The sequence below is a fragment of the Channa argus genome, chromosome 8 (genome assembly GCF_033026475.1).
Source record: "Channa argus isolate prfri chromosome 8, Channa argus male v1.0, whole genome shotgun sequence".
Classification (NCBI taxonomy): Eukaryota; Metazoa; Chordata; class Actinopteri; order Anabantiformes; family Channidae; genus Channa; species Channa argus.
In genome coordinates, this window is record NC_090204.1 from 8,139,808 (window position 1) to 8,153,261 (window position 13,454).

Sequence of the window (13,454 nt, forward strand, 5' to 3'; positions counted from 1 at the left end):
TCATGTAATGGTGGATTATTTTCAGTTTGATGTAAGAGTGACGTTGCTATCTTGGAATAAAATATTTCACACACTGTAATGTGATACAGCTTTACTAAACTACTACAAGAAGCAGATACAGAATATGCATTTGAAACATGACATTGAAATAATTCAAAATTGTTTTCAATTACTTAGATTTTCAAAAGTAAATTATATTATATCTCCATGCAGCTTAACACACCTTAACTGGTCAAAATCACTGAAAGGCCTTTTAATCAGTTCACAGAATAAATATTCGAAACTTAAATGTGAATTGCATCTCAGTTTATTTTTGCAATTGTAAAAATAAAATACACAATTTATGTCAAAAGTTTAATTCAAGAGTAAACAAGAGTTAATGTAGATATTTAATCTGTATATGATGACATAAACAAGATAAACAAGACTGCAACATAAAGAAAAAATGTAATTGCAAATTTAACTTTGAGTTAAAATGAAAGCACAAACTATACATTTTAAGGAATAAAGTTTTATTAAACACAGATAGCTCAGTATTAAAGTCCTAACACTTTGTTAAAGAGAAAAAGAAAAGAGTATTTTTGCTTAGTGGCATCTAAAGATGGGGTGTGTCCATAGATATCCTTGTTATGCAAATGTTTCCATTAAAGACAGGAAATAATTCAACTGATTTTTCACTCATGGGCTTTACTGTTCTCTTACCTCTTGTCAATATATTAACACATAATTAATGCTCTTTTTAAAAAAAGGATACTCAGCTGAATTTTCTCCAAACCTCTAAACCTAACCCATTAATTACTGCTCTATGGACATCCTTATGGACAAAACAACTTTAACAGGATAACACTGGCAACTAAAAGGCCTTTGATACAGCATCCATCCGCTGTACAACACGTCCTACTAAATCTTGAGTGTTTAATCTCTCGTAATTACAAAGATTTGCTTAGGTTAATAAAAATAATCCGCCTGAATTGAGACCCCCTACTTGGACCTCCCCTGTGCCTCCTTTGCCCCTTTCTGTGAGGGATAAATTCACACTCATATAAATAGAGTCACCTTCACAATGGTGTGGTACAACTCTTTGATTGAGGAGCAGTAGGCTGTTGGATAGTGAGAATGACAGGTTTATCAGTGAGGCAAACATGCTTAATTAAATTTTGCTGCTAAACAATGTACCCGTATTTAGTCCTATAGACTGACGTCATTTCCACAGGTTGAGATTGTGTCACTCGTGAGCGCATCAAGGTTAACAACAGTTGAGAGGCTCATCTTTATCTGTAAGCTTGTCAACAGTAAGACTTTGCAGAAAGACGCAAGGGGCATTGAGGCATTCATATTTATGAGAATCTTATGAGGGTCCTAATTTTTGAATGAAAATACCCATGCTGTAAAACAGTATTCTAAAAAGACTTTTTGGACAAACACTTTTCAGTCAGTCAAATGACTCAAACGCCTGTAATGAGTCTGAGATATCTTAATTCAGAGATGACAATGGAGGACAGGAGCGGCCGCACCGGCGGCAGAGAAAGGCTGGGACTGAGCTTTACTATTGACTACCTTCTGTTCAATAAAGGAGTCAGGGGTTCTAAAGAAGAAGAAACAGGAAGTCGAATAGCAGAGCAGACAGCGAACAGTAAGCTAAATCATCAGAATCCTGAACCCGAAGAGGTGGGGGTTCGCTTTGAGATACAGGAGAGACAGCTACAGAGGTCAGAGGTAGACAACGAAGAAAAGAAAGTTAACGTAGAGGAGGGGAATGAAGAGCAACAAGAGGAGGGGGAGGAGGAGGTGACCACCACCATGTCCACAAGCAGCAGTCCAGAGAAATCTGCGGACAAACCTAACCAGTCGTACATCGCGCTCATCTCCAAGGCAATCCTGGCGTCCGAGCAGAAGAAACTACTGCTATGCGACATTTACCAGTGGATCATGGACAATTATCCATACTTCAAGAGTCAGGTATGTTCATGTCTATGTTAATGAGTCTCTCTGTTTACCTGGAAGGCAAAAAACATCAACTGTTGTAGTGATAAAGGAAATTGTGTGATAATGTGAAGTAAAAACTACAGTATCAGCTGATTGTTGTTTACTGGAGTATTTAAAAATGAATCATTGTATTGTTGTTATTTAACTCATCAAATCTCCTGGTTAGACAACGATCAGACAGATATCGAGAAAGTGCCTTTGACTAAAGTCTTTGTCGTGTTTTGTTTAGCTGCTGATAAATAATGCGGCAGCCATTTTCAGTGCCTTCAGTGAGGGAACCTACTTGGCAAAGGTAATCTGTCTGAGTGGTTAGGCAATTAGGTGCTCAAAGGGGACATTAGATGATCTTCTTGTTGGCGAATTCGCAAATAAAGTAATCCTGTTGCTAGGTTGCAAACTGCTTCTGCCTTTACCAGGTGCGCCAACAGATTGGACGAAGCCTAGTGGATTAAAGTTGATCACTGGTTTGATGTGCTAAAAAGGTAACTCAGGGTGTTGTGTCTTACTGCGATCATATACAATCTTGACACGCTATTGTACACCCTGCCAACAGAACAAAGTGACATCCTGTTTAGGATCAGTAATACTTAACGACCAGCTATGTTAATTTCCGATTAGGAACACCCATTAACTCTTGCTTGCTTCTGATTTTGGCCTAATCGCATTTATTTTATTTTCTTGTTTCAACAGGATAAAAACTGGAGGAACAGTGTACGTCACAACTTGTCCCTCAATGACTGCTTCATCAAAGCAGGCCGCAGTGACAATGGTAAAGGCCACTTCTGGGCAATTCACCCATCAAACTATCAGGACTTTTCTAATGGAGACTACCACTGCAGGAGGGCACGGCGGCGGGTACGCAGGGTGGGAGGACAGCTGTCCCTGTCCTCCCTGAGCTCGCCTTACAACCCTTCCCTCACCCGCCCCCACAGAACAACCTGTTGGTGTTGTCCCCAGTCCCCAGCACTCCCTCTTTCCTGCTTGGCACCGAGACTCTACTGGCCATGGTCCAGTGTGCGCCCACAAGTAGAGCTCCACCCGAGGCTTCATACCTCTGTACCCTAAGAGTGGATAGTTTTGTATGTTTGAGGTTCTCTCTACTCACAGTTTAACTCTGAATTAATGTTTTGTAAAAGACTATTTAGAACCCTATTTGAAATTGATTGTGTATTTTGGTGATGTTAAAACTGTTAAGAAGCTGTCGAATATTGCATTATATTCAACTTTATAAGTTAAGTCAAAGTAGGATGCTCAAAATCACTTTACTTCTTTTAATTGTATTCTGAATGTTTTTAGAATAACAAAACTGTTTTTCTCATAATCTCATTAAACCATATTGAATTTAACAACATGTAAGGTATTGTTCAGCTGCCTCAGATGTGTGTGTGTGTGTGTGTGTGTGTGTGTGTGTGTGTGTGTGTGTGTGTGTGTGTGTGTGTGTGTGTGCGTGTGTGTAGATTTTGCTAAAAGTGAGCCCAATGCTGAAATACCACCTGGTGTTAGATGCTAATTAGTCAAAGCTGTCAAGATGCAAAATCTTCTGCCTTAAGAGACTAAAATCGGGCTTTCCAAAGCCGACTCCCAAGGATGTGAAGCTAGATAATCGGTGCAATCCCAAATAGTTTCAAGAAATAGGAAGCTTATCACACAGTGTAATCCGTAACCACTGCTGCAAAAAGATGGGGACTGTGGGAGGTCAGGGATGAAGGCAGCAGAGGAAAGGGAAGGAAGCACGGAGAGATGGAGGGGGGGATGCAGATTTATTGAAGAGATGTGGGGGGTGAGAGGTTTAGGGCCTGTATATTCTCCAGTTTGTATAGATCAATAAGTCAGGGTAAAAATCTACAGCTCCTCAAGTCATAGATTTGACTGGTTTAACATAGTTTATGTTGAACTCAAAGTTACAGTCAAAATGAAAACAATATATATATAAACAAACTCCATGATTCTAAGGATAATTCACTTGGGAGCTGGAAAGGTACATCCTAAAAACAGTCACTGAAACTGTCTCTGAAATAGGAGTAGTTCATTTCTAAGATATTTCCAAAATATTTCCATAATAGGAATCAAGCCAATTTCTACTTGTCTGGTTCTCACATCAATAGTGAAATTCCTTTCTGACTTGCAAAGGTTGGCATTTACATTCCCAGTGCTCCAGACTAAGAGGATTAGGTCATACATTGACTTTTCTGAAGTTTGTTTTGTCTCAGCTCATGTCGACTCCTTATTTGCAAATAACTGAATATTTGAATAAGGCAATATTTGACGTGAAATTAGATTCTGAATAGACAAACAATTTTCAAAGGGATGTAGCTTTGGAGAGAGAGAGAGGGAACTTTTTTCAGGCAATTCTCATTATAACAATGACAAATACAACTAATTAATTTTTTGTTGGCCAAATCTTCCGATTCAATGTCAGTAGCTAATAGGAGACCTAATTTGCTTAATTCCCATGAATTGCTCTCTGTATCAAATCCTCTTCAATTCACCAGCTTTAAGGCTTTAATTTGGTTGCATATGTTTTCTGTACGCACACAGGCATACAAATACACTCACGAGAAACTCTGTGAAGCTCCTGTAACACTTGTAGAAATACACACATTATACAGTTACAGTGTTGTTATTTAAATTTAAAAGTGTGAAGCTCTTTTAAACATGGACAATTCTGTTTGATATAAATGTGACAAAATGAACACATTTTTATTGTGTATTTAATTAACCATCTTTCTAAGAATGAGATTGAGGTCATGAGCTCTGTGTGTGTGTGTGTGTGTGTTCATTTGTGCATGTCATTTTGTTAATCTAATGAGATGAATCTATTGGGGTGGGGGTGGAGGTGGGGGTGGTGGAGGGGTGCTCACAGGGGGTGTAGATTAAAGCATAAAGATTTGTTCCTGATTAGCAGAGAGTGAGGTAAGAAGATCAGTCCTGCTGAAGTGGCGATGAAACATTATGGCCGTGTTTTAATACAGTACATTTACAGCAGCATTCCAAAGCTGATTTCCTTAATTTACATGTATCTCATTGATTTGACTATAGGCTCAACATGCAACTGTCCACACAACATAGGATAAGGCCTGAACCTTTAGGTGCAAATAGAGCAAACAGAAACACAGGAAAATGACAGATTCACCATTAATTCAGCGCAGTTTTCATCTTGTAGCTTAATAAATTTTTCTAGCAGGATTGAGAAAATGATTTAAGTCAGAATACTCTCTGCTATTTATTTAAATTAACTGAATGGCTTTCTGTAAAAATCTATATCTCACTTTTAGTCTGGCTACTCAGTGGTGTCACAATACAATAAAGGAAATTTAATGTGCTATTATAGTGCAACTCCCACCTCTTGATGCTATTCATCAAAATTTACATTATAATTACAGACTTCCCTAAATAAAAAACCTGCCTGCCTGAATGGTTGAAGAAATGCAATTAAATGCAAAAAATAATTACTGTCAGGTTTGACACAGGGGGATTTTTTTCTAGTTTAAATATGAAAATAATTTGTATCAATTTCTACTAGTACAATTTAAATCCTGAAGTGATGCAGACTTTAGGTGAGTTATAGTTTGTAACAAAATGTCATTGGAAAGTATTTCTTTTAGGGTATTTTAAAAATAATATTCAGTGGTTTTTAATGACGACTGAAATGAGCAGTAGACCTATAAAGGATAATTTCATTTCAGGTTTATGGTCGGACTTTACATAATTTGATTTAATGTCTTTTGTTCAATGTTTCCCATTTTCATTCACTTTCATAAAGTTGCCCAATAAAAACAGAACAAACAATGTTTAAAATAAATTTACTACAAGGTAGATCCAGATAGTATAAAATACACTTAATATAATATTTCAAACCAGTCTGCATAGTGCATATGGCTTACAGGGTCTACTAGACAATCCGGTGATATTTAGAATTTAATATTTACTATTTGTTTGGATTTTTCCCCTAATTATCAGCATTTTCCTCAGAATTGTACATTTTGTCGTGATGCGACTGAATGTTTGAATAACTCTCAATAGGCCCAAAGCCTGGAGGAGTCCAAATTGCAAGTCTATTACAAAGCATGATTGCATAGAAGTAGGTAGTATTTAACGCTGAGGAAGCGCTATAGTTGAACCAAAGAGAACCAGCTGCTATTTTCTGGTTGTGTCCCACCATGAACAATAGCCTGGCGTTACCTCGGCTTCAAAGGCTCCATAATAGTCAATCGATCCGAATGCGAGGCGCTATCCTGCAGATTACTGTTAACAATAATTTGCCTCCCAGAGCACCGTTGCCATCTTTGAAGCAATGTTTTATTGCCTTTTTTTTTCATCTGCATCTGTCATCCCCGAGGTCCACTGTTTGATCTCTACCCACCAGTGTCTGCCTCCCCGGGGTCGCGTTGACCTGTTGATTGGCAGCTGCGATCAGACATATGGTGGGACGAGGCATCGACCGCAGGTCCCCGGAGACAAAAGCAGACTAGTGGGGTTTTTTTCCCTTCTTTCACCGAGTAGCAGCACACAGGCACATGCTTCGACTCTCCCTACCACTAGATGACGCAAGGTGCAAACAAATATTCGCAGAACCTTCCCCCCCCCCTTTTTTTTCTCGTACTTTCTCGAGTGCTTTAGAGGAGGTGGGTGTAGCAAAGTTTGTTGTCTTTTTAAAATTTTAACCCAGCCGTTCTTTTCAGTCATTCCTGTATGTGCTTAGTATAGTACATTTAAAACACCACCCTTTTCCACTATCATTCATAAAGACGTTTCAAAAAGATCGCTCTCACCTTGAAGCCCACTTTGACATTTTGACCTCTAAAATGGAGGCAATTGCAGGCGTTTGTAAGTACCTACAAGATAAAATATGGCTTTGTCCAAAGCAGGTGAAAAAAATCATAATGTGGATAGTGAGTGTGGGTGCTCAGAGTTCATGCAAGGCTTCATTGGATTTTGCCCAGCTGTGTGATTCTTTACTGGAAACCAGCTGGGGGCAGCTTGATGCCCAGTGAAAAAATACACACATGTGATGCTCAGCCCAGTGTGTGGATGTGTCTCTGCTTGCATGATTTAGGATGCAATACACCCCCCTCTCTCCTCCTATAGTCAGCTGTGTTGCCATGGTAATACATCCCTGGCCACAGTCTTGTAGTGATCCCCAATGACCCTGTTTGGTGACCTTTGACATTTAGGCCACGGCCAGGGTCAAAGGGTCACCAATGGCCACGGGGCAACAAGAGCACTTCCACGATTGGCACTCTGACACGTTTTGCTGCCCCCTTCATCTGAGCCTCACCTCCCTCTCAGATTGTACCTCTCATTAGCATTTATTACGGGATGAACACCATCAGCTTGAGGAGGTTCATTGCGGTGTTTTACATCAGATTTCTGCAGGTTGTCTATTTTGTGCTCACGGCAATGCAAGGCTCACAACTGTAAAATTAGCATTAAACGCGGCTACACATTCCAGGGATTTCCCCTACGGTTTTGTGTAAATTGTGATCACCTCCAGCATGCGCACATCCTGTACCATGAAGGTTATGATAGTTGTGGTTATGATCTCAGTAATAATCATCGGTATTCCCATGGCTCCTGCAATTCACTGTATGTGTAGATATTTATAGCTGTTCATGTAATGTGTGTGCATGTTTGTCTATTTCTGGGGGGGGGGGGGGGGGGGGGCGCACTGCACAACACCATAGTTCTTCTCGTGGGGAATAATTACAGAATCGTGGGTGCTAAAAGTCATATGACCCTAGCCTTCTCCTCCCAAATAATTTATCCCCCGGCTGATAGCTCGTCAATATCAATTTATTAATTTAACAGTTCTGGACTGATAAAAGGTAGTGCACACAGTTAGCCTGCTGAAGCTGGGAATAAGGATGAATTTTACAATGCAAAAGTGTGATGGAAAGCAAAGAGGGAGAACCAAAGCGAGAGGTAGAGAAATGGCTCAGGAGTGATCAATGGCAATGCAGAAGACAGAGATGCATATTAGGTGTGCAAAAATGGGCCACCATTGCTCATTTACCAAGGTTATTGAATGCAAGTTATGAAAATTAATACACTTATTATCACCACATTAAAAATTAAGATTGAAGACAGTGCCGTCGTTGTATTGATACTCTTCAATATATTGATCAGCACAGCCCAATTTTTGCCATAACCATTTCAGGTAAGCCTGTTCTACAGTCCAAGAAGAAAAACCCCTTTTGCTTTTAATAATTTTTATTTGTAGCACAGATAAACCACACAACCTGAAATCCCTCAGAGGTGTTATATAAGATGACTGCTTCCCGGAAGATGCATTCTTCAAAAAAGAAAGACACATAAGAAAAACACATAAAAGTGGCCTCTTGCATGACCCCTCTTGACCTCCAGTAACTTCCTTTGCATCCTGATTTCTCAAAAAGGGTAGTGAATATACATCTGGCATAAAACACATATATCATCCGTGCTCCACCACAAAACGGTCAACCTGCTGCGTAACCTATTCCCAGAGCCATTACATAATATCCCTGAAGGAGGCTAAAAGGTATTTTAACAAGACCCACTGCTCTGTGACCCTTGAACTCTTCACAGTTGACCCTAAGCTCCTGACCCCACTTATGGTAGGCAGTGACAGTGGTGGACAAAGATCCTGTACATTTCCTGGTGTGGGGAAACAAAGAGGGAGTGATTAATTTACAAAGTGATGCATGTGAGGATTCAGCATTTGCCATCAAGGGCTGACTAGTTGATTTTGTCCAACTATCATTCTCACTGTGACTCTTCCCTTAAGTCCAAAAACCAAACAACCACTATATCCGATCACGTCTTGTTAAGTATGTTAGTGCATTATATAATCCTTTCTTCTCTGCAGGCTCAGAGGCTACCCTTACACAGACTATCACTGTAGTGGATTCTCCTTGGGTCTTTGGAGAGCTGCGGGGTAGCGAGTGTCAATAGAAATGGAGTGTGTGAGTGTGAGAGATGATAGACTGAGGTCAAGAGGTGTCAACACAGAAAGAGGGAAGGCTCGAGGACTCTTCACTGGAGCCAGCTTTACACTCTGAAACTCTCCTCAACATACCCTCTCATTAACCACTCTAAATATGCCACTGAGACATAAATGCTTCACACAGAAACACACTTGCACATGCAGACACACTCAGTCTTCGACACACTGTCTACAAATCCCAGTCTTTTTTCTCAAAGTCACACACCTCTGTGTGTATGTTTGTGTGTCAGACACACATCAGCTCTGAGGTGTGGAAACCTGAAGATGTGTTGTTCACAGGCACAGAAACTCTCTGAAAGGTTCTGGCAGTCAGGAATGGATTTGTTACACCTCTGATGTGCTGTATATGTTCGGCCAAGTGTAAGATACAACAGTGCCACCCCACAGGGCTTTGCACCTGTCAGGTGCTGTAGTGCAACATACAAACGGCAGAACACACACACTGACATATGTTGTCACTCACATACACACAGAATACAACAGTGCTTTACCCAAGCTTTCTGTCTATGTAACCATCAACACAAACACACTCAGTCAAAATGTCTATGGGAACTATTTGACAGTTTCTAATAGAGCTGCACTCTCTGACTCTGGGCTTGATATGTGAGTTTGCACAGAATTTAAAATCCTCAATTTGTGAGTGCTGAACAGTTTTTCCTTTTCACTTTGCAGTTTCATAAATAATATCTAGTAAAACACTTTACATCCTACAAATTGCTTTTCATCAACTTGTGGTGTGTTGGTTCAGAAAGGTCTCTCCTGTTTGCCTTCGTGTCAATGGTGAAGATTTTGGTTTGGTTCTGCTACAGTAGATTCTTCTGTAGGTCTGATTTAATAGAAAAGGTAAACTATGGTACAGATCTGTTGACTTTGATTACATTTGGAGAATGGGGGATCACTCCGCTCTCATCATCCCAACAATATCCTCTAATTTTGTGACTACTTAAAAGCTACTGATATTTGACAGCATTTTTTTGTTAGTTTGCTTGTTTAAGTACCTTGCTACCTTTTTATAAATGGATAAGGAAAATTAAACTAAAAGCAGCCTTTTCATATTGAACAGTAAACCTGTTACTTGGGCAAAACCAGGAATCATAACCACTAGACTATACAGGGCAACCCATTGTCCCTGCTACGCTGAAAAATAATTCAAAACTAATTTTTGATAGGGGGTAGATCTGACAATAGGCAAATACCTTAAAACATGACTAAAGAAAAAAAAAGCTACCAAATAGGGATACTATACTTATAGGGATAGAGTCTCATCTAGTTAAAGTGATGAACATGTTTTGAGGTGTAGTGTCACTAGCTTGACTTGGTTTGGTTTACTAAAGTGAATTTGGTCCAGTCTTATCATGGATTAAATATGATTTCATGCGTGTCCCGTATCTACTCACATACCAATTCGATACAATGTCATTGTTGTAGACTGCTGTTTTAGCATTGAGTATAACAAAAATGCTAATGTTATTAGCACTTTAATTTTAATACAACATAATGCAGCACATATGTCAACCAAACTGCACTTTGGGAATAATGATGCCGTCAAGATTAGGGTTTTTTTGGGTGCACTGCGTGAGTGAAATCAATCCACTTAAATAAGAATGCTCAGAAACATATAAATAAAGCAGAAATCAGTGCATATTGTGGATTTGAAACAGAAGCAATCTAGCTTTTAAGAAAATCTTGGCATTTGAGCTTCTTCATATCATATATGTATGTTACAAATAATAGGGGCACTTTATTGGACTGTACTGGCCTCTACTTAGTGTTTAGCATTAAGACAAGCAGCTGAGAAGATTCTGATGACATGGCCTCCTTCTCCATCATGCTTTAGCACAAAGCAAATGGCAGTTCTCGAGGGAGCATACAAAACCCTACAGAAATAGAGGTATAATACACACTGTGTGGGCTATAGATTGAAGAATGTGAGAACACTGCATGAGTCAATACCTAAATGAGGAAAGATGTTGATGTGAACACAGATATATGACTCATATCTGTAAGAGTTGACATGCAGGCAGGTTCATGAATCTTCATAATCAGAGATGAGAAGCAAGTGTAGGTTGAATGGTGTTACCAAAATATGCCAACGTAAAGACATGTGAGTATTTAGAACAAATAGTTACGTTGACAGCAATGGATATAAGGCCCTGGCCAACTGGTACCAAATCACTGCTTCTCTGCCATCCCCTCCCTGTTATCCTCAAAACATGTGAGGTAGAAAATCAGGAGATACAAATAGCTAGCGATGGAGAGAGATAAGCTGAGGTGGATATAAAGACAGGTGAAAGAGGTAAGGGTCGTAGCACGCACTCCTCTTGGCCTTCTCCGGCCAATGTTGTTTTATTAGCCCTGTCAGATAGTAATTTGCCCAACGGTAAACATACAGAACAGGCTTAATTAAGAATTTTTGAACGGGGATACGGTCAAGTCCGGAAGCATTAGAGAGATGCAACCGGGTGTCGTAAAGATTGATTGAGACAGAGGATGGAAGGAGATGGTTAGAAACAAAGAGTGGAGGAAGGGGGGCAGGAGTGGTGTGTATGTTACAATGGAGGGGTATTCTTGTGTTGCTCAGGGCAGTAGGGTGAGATAAGTTAGGAAAGATAGGGGCAAACGATTTTTAATGCATTAACAACCCGGCTGCGCGAGGCAATAACAAGGCCACGATCGGCGTTAAAATGTTTGACATCCTGCTTCGAAATCAATGCATCCCGGACAGGGCCCAGGCCGCACATTCACCTCAACTATCCACACAGATAACACACAAACACATATACACATACTAACCTTAACAGGGCACAGAGCATGTGGGTGGGTGCATGAGTTAACAGACTTCAGACCTCAGGGCGATGTGCAGAAAATGAAGAACAATACCTATATCCATAACGATATCCGCAGGTAAAAGCATCTTTAAATCAAAACAGAGAAAGCGAGCATCTGGAGTCGATTGTTGAGGGTTGTGTGGACTACGTAAAAGGCCAGCAAAAGAGTAATGAGCCTCTCCCTATCTCCCTATGGACCTTAAGTTTGCATTCAATACATTATTTACAGCTGGGTTTTTACTGAGGTATAGGTTCCTCTCAGGGGTGTTTACAGACTAGTGCTCTAACTGCTTTCCATTGCCTGCAGTTGAGTTGAACAACCTTCAGATGTAATGTTTCCAGGTTGTTTCCTCATGTTTACAAGCTTTGTGTATGTGTGTGTGTGTGTGTGTGTGCACGTGTGTGTGAGCGTGTGTTCGTGTGTTACTTGTATAAATAGCACTGTTGGACAGTTTGTGACTAAAGAACATTTGCAAGATATAACAGAATCAGAAATGACCCTGGCTCCTGCTGAACATTTTTGGTATGATATTTTCACGTTCTGTTGCAAAAGGCAAACTACAGGGTTTACCATTAAGAAGTAAGACAAATAGTACTAAAACAATTTGTACGAGACAAAATCTATTCTCACAGTGATACTGAGATTAAAATGGTTTATACAAAATGTGCTCTTTCAAAGGATCAGAACAATGTCAAGGACAATTATTAAGTGAGAAATCTGCCTTCTTTCAACCAAACAAGGGCAAATGGCCCTCACAGCCTGTATTAGGGCTGCAGATGAACACATGTCAAAACAAAATTTAAAGGATGATTGCATGTATAGTCTTAGGCTAGAATTACATTCTTTGGTAAAGTGAAATTTGTGAAATATATGAACTGAAAAAGTATAGGTAACATTTAGCTTCGTGTACAAACTAGAGTCCTTAGGGTTTCAAGATTTTCATAGGGTCATAAAATTTACATACTCATTTAGAGTCCAAAGGAGCATAAAGTGCTACTATACCTTGTCACTTCCCAGCTTACCCTCCAGCTTGAGGGTTTATTGTTTCTCATTTGTGTTCACTGCAGATATTGATACAACTTTGCTTGCAGGTTAGGTTTACATCTGAGGTTTATGTGGGTGACTCTGAGAGTAAAGCTCAGGAATTGGATATGGGTCAGTAAAAAAAAACAAATAGATATAAAAATGCACCCAACTCAGGCACTGGCAAAAACTCAGAACAGTAAAATTCAGAATACACTGTCTGTATAAAAGAAGCTTCAGCTTAGATTTGGTGAAGGTACATTTAGTGTCAGCAGGATTCTTGTGTAAATTGTTTGTCTGTGTGCTGTACAACACTGACTTTGAGATGTGAAGGATTCTTTTATAATAAGTTCCCCTCCTCCTCTTCCTGTCAGTATACACACAAACTACTGTAGCCTGAGAAGTCCCTGCTCCCTTTGTCTTTGTAGTTCAGCAGCTCCCGTCTAAAATACTGTAACTTCTGGGAAATGGGGAGGTCTCAGTTCTCTGCTCAGAGAGCACAACATGCAGAGACTCTTTCTCCATCTCTTTATGATGCTCTCTCTCCCTCTGTTTTTGTTTTTCGCTTTCAAATAGACTATTTGTCATCTCTGAAATAGAGCATTTTAAAAATTCAACCTGGAGCCAACCCCCA

The 13,454-nt window shown here is 39.8% G+C and overlaps 1 protein-coding gene across 1 annotated transcript; it reads left to right on the forward strand.

The window, feature by feature from the left end:
- Nucleotides 1-104: 104 nt before the first annotated feature.
- foxq2 (forkhead box Q2) lies at nt 105-3,296 on the forward strand. Its single transcript, XM_067513539.1, has 2 exons — nt 105-1,959; nt 2,677-3,296. The coding sequence occupies exons 1-2, from the start codon at nt 1,441-1,443 to the stop codon at nt 3,049-3,051; spliced, it is 894 nt and encodes a 297-aa protein (XP_067369640.1). The 5' UTR covers nt 105-1,440; the 3' UTR covers nt 3,052-3,296.
- Nucleotides 3,297-13,454: the final 10,158 nt, after the last annotated feature.

Excerpts from the sequence above, each read along its gene's own strand:
- foxq2 (XM_067513539.1), top strand. The coding sequence starts at position 1,441 with ATGACTCAAACGCCTGTAATGAGTCTGAGATATCTTAATTCAGAGATG. Across the intron at positions 1,960-2,676 it reads ATCCATACTTCAAGAGTCAG|GATAAAAACTGGAGGAACAG; the intron begins GTATGTTCATGT and ends TTGTTTCAACAG.